An 11,774-nucleotide genomic window follows, 5' to 3' on the forward strand; every position below is an offset into this window, starting at 1 on the left:
ACTATATTACACTGTTTTTCAGAAAATACATTCTAGTTTTGCAACTTACAGAAGATGAATTTTTTTCCAAAGATCTACCACAGATGGAAGGATCATCTCTAAATGTAATATTACGGAAAAGGATAGGGAGGGGAGGAGGACGTATGTGTTACTTCAGGCATGATACTAGCTTGGTACAACAAGTTCCACCAAGTTCTTCTCCAAGTGACAGCAACATATTCTTTATTCAGACAGGTATCTCAAGGAAAGGTTGTTAACTAAGAGCCATTCGTATTTGTAACTCAACCTATCCTGGAAGTTCAGAGAAAATGTTGCTCTTAGTAATCTCCAGGCTACTAAGAAGAATTTCTGCCATGTTTCAGCCCTTCTCCCCAACTCCACTTATCTTAACTTCACCTTTTGAGTACAATTCATACTGCTTATTTCTGCTAGCCCTCATATGCAGTGAGGCTGAAGTTCTTGAGAAGTGCCATACTTGAGCAGATAAATTTAAACTTCTCAAGTAAGGCTTTAAGTCAAGAAAGTGGATAAAAACTATCAATTCAAATTACGCCTTTATAAATTAGAGGGGAGTCTAGAAAAATGAACCTAATATCAAATTTGGCAGGTAAAGTACCTTCCAATTGAGTTCAAAATCTCAACTGTCTCTAAAAATGTGTGAACTATGCTGGTATATGAAATAATATTTTTTTTAAGTCTACTCAGACTACCTCCAAGTATTCAAATATAATGGTTTTCCCCTTTTAAGAACTTTTCAATGTTTTTAAGTGAAACATAACTGGATCCCATTATCTGTTTCTTTCAGAATGATCTTAATTTTGGGGGTCATTTTCCACCTGGAATAAACACAAGGTGTGAACAGGGGCCAGGAGAAGGAAAGTCTTACATTTCCTTAATGTCCCAAAGGAATTTACTAACTACCCAAAGAGAAATCAGGGAATTTTTTTTTTTAAGATTTTTTATTTATTTATTTGACAGAGAGACACAGCGAGAGAGGAAACACAAGCAGGGGGAGTGGGAGAGGGAGAAGCAGGCTCCCCGCAGAGCAGGGAGCCCGATGCGGGACTCGATCCCAGGACCCCGGGATCATGACCTGAGCTGAAGGCAGACGCTTAACCGACTGAGCCACCCAAGCGCCCAGGGAATGTTTTTTTGTGTATGCGCTAGCAGTGAATGTCATCCAGACAGAATCAGTTGATCTGCTTGTGAGTAGATGAATGTGCATAAATGGCAAAGCAAACAGTCATCTGCTTTCATGAGTCGCATAGAAGAGTTCATGGCAGGCGCCCCTTACAGCTTTCAAAGTTCCGAGAAATAGTGCAAGTCCATCTGTTCAAAAGATTCATTTCCAGTCAAGATCTTCATTTGCACAGCATAGGAAGCTGCAAGCCATTGACGGATGTTGTGTTTGTGATAAAAGCTTACTAGTTTTGCATTCTAATATAATGAGTAGGCTTCTTAGAAAAATGAAGTCTACCCAGCGGTTATACCACCACTGAATTTAGGTAATCTGGATAAAGTTTTATCCCATTTGGACTTAGTGCTTCTTAAAAATGTCAGAGTAGTTTGGGGATAGAAGGGAATGAGAAGTTCACTGGGTCCAACAGACTCACTCAGCAGGTAGAAACCCTGGAAATTCAGAGATTTTTAAGTGACTTGTCCAATGTGCTCAGACAAGCAGGTAGTAACAGTAGTATAAAACTCATCAGGGTAAGGCCACCCCTCTTCCGTTACACTTGGTGTTTGGGTTCCCTCCAGCAGTGTAGTTAGATCATATGACATTTTCTGCTTCCACACACTGTGTTATACCAGTTAGCTAGGGCAATGCTCTCTGTTGTTTGAAAGGACTATCCTTCCAATCACCCAAGGCTGTTAAATTTTTAGAGAATTTATAAGATAGATAACCAGGTCATTTAGTAGAAATGCTCACCCTAGCAGAAGTATTATGCAGCTGGCTTTTGGTGCCTCAAATGTTAAAATAAATGTTCAGGCCAAGCCAGCACTGGACATTCTTAAGGAAGGAAAATTAAACTGTGGCATGAAAATCCAACAGTTTTCATGGCTATAGGAATCACCTCCATTGCCAAGAAAATAAAATACAGCCTTAGCTTTTTTATATAGGTGGGTAGATTTATGAAGATGATTCATATGTCATTGCCTTACAGTGTTTCATCTATACGTAAATGCTGTCTGGTCAGCTTACTCTTGAAGGATTATTCTAGACCGACAGGTTCTTTCATTTTGTAATACCTCATTATATAAGGTGCTTTAAGACAGGACGAGTGCATTCACGTACAATTATGACCAGCTCGATGGCAGCTTTTCTCTAGTTTAAATGAGAAAACCTGCTACTGCAGAGTAACGATGTTTTAATTGCACCTTCAGTACACAAAAACTAAGGCAAGAGCTTAATTCATGTACTTGTAAGAGCTACATTAAAAAAATACATCTGCAGCGAAGCAGCAATTATATTCCAAGCAAGGGAAAGTTCATTCAAATCAGCTTTTAGGATTATAAAGGTTTTCTAGCTTTCCTTTTATCAAATAAGTTAAATTTACTTATCAGAATGTTAGTTTGACTTGCTGCCTGTTGTGATGTCATGAAGTAGCTGTGTTATAAAGACTGAACATGCACTGCCTTTAAACCTACCACCTCCTTTTGGAAATATTGCCACATATTTATTCCTTGCCTTCCAACTGTTTAAATATTGCATCAGTCAAAAATAAATGTTTCTCTAATAACTTGGGTATTTACTGTAAATTCAACATGTTTTTATGAAATTGACTTGTAATGTTCGTAATGCATTGTCTTTCTATTATTGTGTGTATATGACCCATTTTATATTCACAGGAATGTAGATACTGTTCAATAGTTTCTCATAACAAGATTTTAACGACCACACTGGAGAAAAGATTATTTTTTTGAATTAAGCTAAAATGATAAGATTCACATCGATGCTGTGGAAATTTGGCAGGATTTCACAACTTTATGTAGACTGGCAAACTGAACAACTGGGATTTAAAAAAATCTGGAGTATGGGTTAGAACTCAGAGTAGAACAATATCAGAGGAATCATCAGTAATAAGAAAATTTACAAATCTGCATTTTGTTTTGGCATAATTTTACCACATTTATTTTTTAAGGCTAGATGGCTAAAATATAGTGCTAATTTCCTAAATATTCTGTATGCAAAGTCTGATGGCAGCTGGTCCATTAAAAAGACAAAAAAAGAATGAAAAAGAATGGATTATGTGTCTATAAACACTAGTAATGAATGATCAGAAATAATCAAGGGCAAAAACTAGGAATTCAGTGCATTCAGAGGGCTAGACGTGTATGTGTGTTTCTATATAATATATAATAATAATTACCATTTACATAGTGTTTATTACATGCCTGGCACTGTTCTAAGCACTTGACCTATTAGCTTGTTTGCTCCTCAGCTCATACAACCCTACAATGTAGGTACTAATATTATCCCTGTTTTACTCAAGGTCACACACTGAGTTATCAGCAGAATTGAGCACTGAACCTAGGAAGCCTGGCTTCAGGTACACTCTTTGTAACCACTACTCCATATTACCTCATCTGAAAAGTTTCTCACTCCCAAAGTAGGCCCAAACAGTGGCGCTTCCCTCTTGATATGACTTTATGACTATTAAGAATACGAAAAGAGTAATTGCAAGGTCAGTTTCTATAAGACACTGAAAATTAAATCAATACTTACAGAGAAAGCAGCAGTAATGCCCCCTCCAGTAATTATCCTATGTATCGCCTTTTGTGTCATGTTTGGGAATTACTGCTACCACCAGTTATTTTTTACCAGGGCGCCTGGGTGGCTCAGATGGTTAAGCATCTGCCTTCGGCTCAGGTCATGATCCCAGGGTCCTGGGATCGAGCCCCACGTCGGGTTCCCTGCTCAGCGGGGAGCCTGTTTCTCCCTCTCCCTCTGCTGCTGCCTCTGCTTGTGTTCTGTCGCTCTGTCAAATAAATAAAATCTTAAAAAAAAAAAAAAGCATTTACCTGGACACTTTGGAAGGATTATGTGATTTAACCACAATAGCAAATGCATGGGGTCTGGTAATACCATTCTCATATTATCCTTGGGGAAGACGAGGCTCAGGGAGTTCAAATAACTTATTCAGCCCCACAGTGTGAGAAAATGCTAAGGAAGAGATCTGAACCCAGGCTGCACTGTCATACCTCTCATCATAGTGTGTTGCCTCCCACTGATAACTCAGGCGGCAGGCCTTGAGTGGGGAAAGGAATTACAGGCTCCATGAATAGGATTATTCTAAGAACTTTATAAAATCATCTCTTACACTTGGGGACAGGATAGATTCTTGAATTTCCTTTTTAGCCTTTCTAATTTATCTTCACTAGAAGATAGGCAGAGGATACTGCATAATGTTCAAAACATAAAATAAGAACAGTATAAAATAGCTGACTTAATTTCATATTTAACTAACGTCATGTATGCCATGACCTGGTTTTGTTTTCTCTGATTAAATTGGCGAACAGACTTAAAGGATGTGATTTTAGCACAAATTTTTGAGATAATCAGAATCCTATAATACATTTGTTAGACTGAGAGAAATAAATGGGATGGGTTTTTTAAAAAGGGGATAATTCTTAAAGAATTAGTGCTTTTTGTTTAATGTTAGCAGGTTAGCTCCATCCTGGTGGGTCATTACCGAGATAGCTTTGTGCTTGTGACTAGAAAAGCTGCCATTCCTATTACTACTACTACTACTACTACTACTACTACTACTACTACTACTACTACTACTAATTATTATCATTACCTTTTGCATGTATTCAGTGGTCAAGTATTTTTACTTGCTGAATTGGCTGGTGTGCAGCACAAACAAATAAGATGTACATAAAAAGGAAGAGCTGTGTGAAACACTGCCTTTGGAAAGGGAAATTCAACTGAGGTGGTGATTAAAACGTACGAAGCTCAAGGCACAAGTGTAATGATGGTAGGACCATTTCTCTCCCTCATGCGGTATTTTATATCTACTGCCCTCAGATCCAAAATACAGTACGTTCATGGTAGCAAATGATATTTCCTACCCTGTAAAGATGGTTTTATTGCAACGTCCTGCTTCTAGTTACTGAAAACTTACTGAAAATCCTCTTTACAAGCTACCACTTTTTACTATTTGGCCTCTTCCAAAAGATATGGCTGGAGTGAGAGCGAGAGAGCTATATTTAAGTTCTAAAAATAAGGCAATGCTTAATGTGGTGTATTAAAAAATTAAAATAAGAGCAACGTTTTTAAATGTTAGATTGTATTAATATTGCTTAAACAACGCTTGCGTATCAGGAAAGGGTCAAATGGCACTTGTTTTCCAACTAGCATGCCAGAATTCTGACTTGAATAACTTGGACTTGTTTAATAAGCATGTAAATTATCAAAGGGTTGTTTTTTTGTGTTATATTTTAGGCAATTTCATTTTAAATATTACTGTGTCTTGTGTATTAGGTGATTAAAATTGTTGATAATGTACCTACATTCAAAATCATCCTTAATGTTTTTAAATCTTTGGTTTTGCCATTTCATTTGGTACAAATCTGGAGGTTGTCAAGGAAGGTGCTGAGGCACGCTCACACATGTTCATATCTGTACTACCTTGAAAAGGACAAGTAATTACTTAGCCTTTGTTTGGATTCCTTAAGAGTTCCTCTGATTTGATGTAAGTGTCTGGTAGTGTGAACCTCTCATTGTACTTTTAGTGGTTCTCTTGTTAAAGATTTGTGCATTACAAAAAACTCTGAACTTTTATTATACTACCAGAATAGACGTTTTCATAAGCATTATTATATTTGATCCTCACAGCAACCTCACAGTGAGGTTAACAGGATTATCCCCTTTCTACATACTGGAAAACTGAGGGTCCGAGAGGTGGCATGATGCATCCACTGTGCCTGCGAGTACTACCACCTGACTGTAACCTTGAACTCCACACACCAAACAACAATTACTTGATCAGAGTAATTTACAAAAAATGAAATCTAAAACAAATAGTCCACTTAGGCCCTATCTTCATCTTATAAAATGTGCTAGCATATTTTTAGGATTAATAAACTAGGAATATTGTGTAAAACTGGAGGAAAAAAGTCATTTTAATCATGTTTTGATCTATGCTTACTTAGATAATTCTTTTAGTCATGTTTACATTTTTATTTTCTAGCAATTATTTTAGCTGATAGAATAAAAATGTAGATTTATGATTTCTTAGAATGTGCATTGTATATATGTGTTTATGTGTATACATGTTATGTTTACTGAGATGGACGAAAAATTTGTTCTACGTCCATAAACCTTTGGTATTGTACTATAAATCTGAGTGTCTATTTTTAAAATTATGTAAAAACAAAGCTTTAACATAGAGTTGAGAGAATCACTCCCCAGCTTTATATAAACTAGCAGGATGACATACTTAGCTTAGAATGAAGATAGAAGAATGCATCTACCATACCCACACAGATTACTAAGAACCAGGGCTTGAAATGACACAGGATAGGCCACTCACTCTTGTGTGGTCACGGCATCATGTCCTTCCAGTTGCCTATGCTGAATCCCTGCTGAGGCGCACCCATTTGTTCTCTCTCAGTCTCTTTCAATTCCTCTTTTTTCCTTGCACTAGTTTTGGAAATACAGTCCCTTATCATGCTACTAAGAGGAGAATCTCCAGAAAAGGCAAGTGGATCTTGCTCAGGCAATGGCCATCAAAGATTGTGTTAAATCAGTATTTATAAGAAAGTTTATCATAAAGAGTTTGTATTTTTCACAATGATCAGCTACCTCCATTGACCACCTGAGACATAATGTGTGTAGAAACATTCATATTTACTTTCCATGGTAAAGTACACTCACACTCAAACGGAGCCATTCACAGAACTTCTATAAAATGACCACTAAGTGGAAGACAAATTGAAAGTGAGATTGCTGCCCTACTTAAGAGAGCCCTTGCTCCCAGCATCTCTGGAGGTGAGCAGGCCCTTTCTGTATTTGTGTCCTTCTATCCCCAGTTCAATTCCTCCCGTAGTTCCTCTGTGCATGGGAGTAAGAAGCTTTAAATATGCAAGCAGAGGCTCCTTCTTGGGCAGGATAGCTGACCAGAGACATAAATAAGATGGCTGCCTCCACACAGAAAATACTTGTTTTTGAATGTATAGCTTCCTTTTGTAGTGTAACTTGAGACCAGAGGTGGTAGAGCCAGAGCTAGGTTATTTTGCTTAATGTTTCTCTTTTTCAGAGTTGATCAAAAAACAACAAAACAAACAAAAAACAGCCTTTCCATAAATATTTTATGAAGGGATAAGTAATTATATAATGGAATAAAACCAAAGTATCCACAGCAAATTTCAAGAATTCACTTTTTGTTATAACCATTGCTTGAAAAGAATAGTTATGCAACTCTAAGTACCTTGGTATTAGAGTATAACTAGGAATTCACTGAGAAGCAGAAATCTGTCTTTCTCTATATCCATCTATCATCTACATGTATGCATATATAGAGAGAGATATATAGGTATCAAGTATTCTAGATGTTTATTATTTTTTCCTGTACACATTCTTTGGACTTAAGTAGGTGTGAAAAGCCAGTGGGGATCTCCCTTAATAATATTTATAATAGCATTAATAATACTGGTCAATTTTTTGAGAATTTTTGGACACTCTTAACACTTGCAATCATTGCAAGTTTTCTCCCCAGTGCAATCATTGTTTTTCTCCCCAGGTATTTCTTTTCTCCTCATGAATAGTTAATTTTTCTGAAACCTAATTGAGTCAAAGAAGCACTCAAGTTTTAAACTATTTCAAGAATGGATTTTATGGAGCCAATGCCCAAGGACTTTCTTGAAGATGTGGTCTGATTGTGTTCCTGTGAACAAAGGTCTTTCTTTACTGAGGCCTGGCATAAAGTGTTTATGATCTGCGGCTTCTATCTTCCAAGGCTGTACCAAGAACAAAGATTCCAGAATCATTCTTTGGATTTGAGACGGGTAGTGTCACCAGTTAAGATCTTCCTGGTCAGAGCTGCAGTCATTTGGATAGTTGTTCAGGTAGCTCTAAAAATCCTGTGAAAGTATAAAGAGAAAAAAAAAAAAAAACTGGTGTATTTTTATAGGTGGCAAAATGTGAATATGGTAGTCCTTTAAAATTCAACAATTTATTTGATATAGCAAATACCACCATTTTGAGTTATTAATTTCTAATACTAAATTGTGTTTGGAGCTTGAAGATCATAGCCTTGTTATAAAATTATTGTTTTCTTCTTCCTTTGTAGGTGACCCATTAACCAAGGATAAATCAAGTGATCCTCAAGCCTGATTACATTGAACATATGCACAGAAACTTAATTCCTGAGGTGATCTTGAAGGGAGATTTTTATATTGCTCACAAGAGGCACTGCAGAGTCTTACGTCCAAGGGATTTCATGGCTCGTCATCAGCCTCTTCTTGAAACCAAGACTTTTAAAAAGTCAGACATGAACTTCTGTGTCATGAAGCTTTTGTCAGATTTGAACTGTGTTCAACTTGTAATACTGCACTTGCTAAGAGAATTTGAAGTTGCCGTCTGAAGAGTTGGTGTTTCCAGGTGATGTCAGAGACACTCACCTTTTGGGTTCTTGGCCTCAAATGGGACTGCTTTTCTTGTTTCTGAAAGTCTGCCAAGTGCACCGGCCTTCTGCCATGGATATGTTCCTGGGTCTGGTCCTGTGTTCATTGGCTGGTGGGACTGCACCCGCCTTTACTGACATTTCCTTTGCGAACTTCTCTGGCATGGTGTAGACTGAGACAATTTTATTTGTATCCTATTCTCGGAGCTCTGAAAGCCTACATGTTTTAACGTCTTAAAGTTGCTTTTGTTAAAGGAATGGAAATATATATCCATTGATAATAATTATTGTTGGCAAGTAATAGTTATCTGACAACATCAATCATATAAGAATGTATAGACAAGCTGACATGTTTCCCCAAGGCTAACATACTACTGCAGCTCTCTATCAGTTAAATAGGTAATAGTTAGAACTGAATTTCCATTTTCATTATATGCTATTTTGTACTTCTAAGGGTACGTTCCCCCCGGTTTTTGTTTTTGTTTTTTTTTCAAGTGGGCTTTTTCTTTCATGTTTACATTTACTTTTTCCCTTCACAGAAATCAGCAGTGAGCAGTCAAGTATGTAGGAAGCCTTCAGTTTCAAAAAATTGACAGGGATGCATGTGGATTTCTGATTTCTTAGCTTGAGAGTTATTCACTTAAGATTTCTTCTAGTAATTTTTTTAACTGTCCTTTCTTTCATTTTAATAGACTGTCCCTTGCTCGCTCCCAATGACTGTTTGAATGCTTATGTATTTGTTTGTTCAGTCCGTTAATAGAATTGTTCATTTTCCTTGGTCTTGAATTTATAAATATTTGCTTATAGTTGTCCCATTCAAACAATTTCTTAGGTCAGTTTCTGTCCACAGTTTTGTAGTCATTTTAACATTTTTGTTCTTCAGTTCTACAGGAAAGTCTTACAAATATTTAAAGGCCTTAAACATGTATGTACTTTTTTTCTAAGTTATTACAGAATGTATAATTTTATACTACATTTATTTTATTTCATTTGTTATGTGAAGGTAGAGAAGAATTGAAAATGCATAGCCAATCTGTAATAATATTGTGTAAATGTATAGTTGAAGGGATGTAACTGGAGAGACTTCTTTGTTACTCATCTTAGCCTAATAGGAAGGTACTTCAGAAATTGTTCTATTAGAAGTTCCATCATGTTAGAAAAGGTATGACCATCTTTCCTATTTTTAAAACTCACTGACATGGTCAATTAAGTCTATGTTGGTTTCCAGGATGGAGGCTGACATACCTTGGAGAGTTTTGGCTTGTTAGTTGGTAACAAATTTCAAAGACTAGTACATTACCCAGAATGTCTTCTGGGCAGAAAATTAAAAGTGTAAAATTTGTTAAAAATTAAATTTGTGAAGTATACCTTGGACACTGAACCAAAGTGTACTGCCCCACAAGTCCATGGGATGAAATGACTTCCTCCCTCCCTGTTAATTATACATAAAACTAATTAGATGGCTCTGAGTGGATTTTGCAATAGTTCGAGATTATGTATGAATTCAGAAAGAAAAAAATAACAGTTATCCTGGAATTTTTGCATCAATTATAACAGCATTTAATTTCTTTGGAACAAAGTAGAAAACTATTATTTTGGAAATTATGAATTTATCCTAGGTTTGTCTGAAATTGTAGATCATGCTTCTCATTTTTTTTTAACTGAGTCCTTTAAAACAACACTGGAAATTCTGTATTATATACAAAAGTGTAACACAAGCATATCAATAGAAAAAAATAAATGGAATTTCAAATATACTAACTAGATTATCCCTAGTAGATTAATGTTGTGACTATTCAGAAAAAGTAAATAAAATTGGGATACAAAATAGACTCTCTTTCATGAGTTACATTTGGAGAATCTGTTTTCTAGTGTTTTATTTTAAAAGCACTTCAGTTACTATCCAGAAAAGCCTCTGAATTCATGGGGAAGCTGACATAAATTTTTCAATCTAACTTTTAATAAAAATCCATGGCAACTCTTGCCATTTACACAAGGTTCCAAACTTGATTTGCTTCTTTCCTAGGAAACAATTGAAAGAGATGCATTTACACTTGTGCTATTTGCCCACATCCTGACTATGAGCACAACTGATGTTTGCTAGCAATATGCAAAATTCTTTTTATTATACAAATTGCTAAATATACTGCTTATCCTTTGAAATTCATTATATATGGAAATGTTAATGAAAATATCAGATACGGTTATAACTCAGCTTTCAAATTTTTTAAAAATAATTTTTTAAAATAGTTTAAAATTCACAAGAAGTTACAAAAAAGAGTGGAGAACTTCTGTGTGCCCTTTCTCCCACTGTCCTCCAATGACAAAATCTTATAAAACCAAGAAACTGACATTGGCACAATACTATTAACTCAAATACAGACCTTACTTGGATTTTACCAGTTTCACATGCAGTGTGTGTGTGTGTGTGTGTGTGTGTGTGTGTGTGAGAAAGAGAGAGAGAGAGAGAGAGATCGATCTTATCCTTTTCAACTAACTTGGTAAAACTTTACTGTGGTGTGGATTAGAGTATAAGAATATGGTCAATGAGTGACTGATTTGTAATAACTTTTTTCAAGTTCTCTATTTTTAGAATAACATCCTTTAGCTTTATTTTTCTTTATTATTTTTTGTACACTCTTGTTGCCTTAACATAATGGAGGCTTCCAGTTTTAACGCCAGACAGTACCACATGTGATTTCAAACTTGGTTTTGACTTTAATGGGTAGGAGGAGAACTGAGAATCTGTATCTAAGGTTGGAATAAAAAGGAATTTGATCCTGTTCTTTATTTCCCTCAGCAAGTCCTGTGCTGTACAATTGGGCTGTGACCTTTGATGATACCCAATAGCTAACAGCACAATGATTAAATGGGACTTGATCTTAATAAAGTTTTATTTTCTCAATTCATAGGTGATACATCCATCTGAAAGAGCCATGTATACAAAGAAATCAAATAGTATTTTTCATCATCCTGCCTTTTCTCCTTTTGACTTACTTAAGTGGGGAGAAATAGAATGATAGCAGACACTCTGCTAGGAGAAACAGAAAAGTCAGAGGAGACATACACACTGGGCAGCCTCCCGGCCCCTTACCCACACAGAGAACATACCCACAGAGTATAGCACATTACTATCTTTATCAA

At 36.1% G+C, this 11,774-nt stretch overlaps 1 protein-coding gene across 1 annotated transcript in view; it reads left to right on the forward strand.

Moving 5' to 3' along the window:
* The window catches only part of TAFA2 (TAFA chemokine like family member 2), a 158,457-nt gene extending 147,907 nt beyond the window's left edge, over positions 1 to 10,550 (forward strand). The window contains exon 4 of the mRNA XM_054506954.2: positions 8,298 to 10,550. Within this exon, the coding sequence (XP_054362929.1) occupies positions 8,298 to 8,309 (12 nt within the window). The 3' untranslated portion in view covers positions 8,310 to 10,550. The remainder of the gene's footprint in view (positions 1 to 8,297) is intronic.
* The last annotated feature ends 1,224 nt before the right edge of the window (positions 10,551 to 11,774 follow it).

Source organism: Mirounga angustirostris, unplaced genomic scaffold (genome assembly GCF_029215605.1).
Source record: "Mirounga angustirostris isolate CCGP_5_RB_7025 unplaced genomic scaffold, mMirAng1.0.hap1 SCAF_5, whole genome shotgun sequence".
Taxonomy (NCBI): Eukaryota; Metazoa; Chordata; class Mammalia; order Carnivora; family Phocidae; genus Mirounga; species Mirounga angustirostris.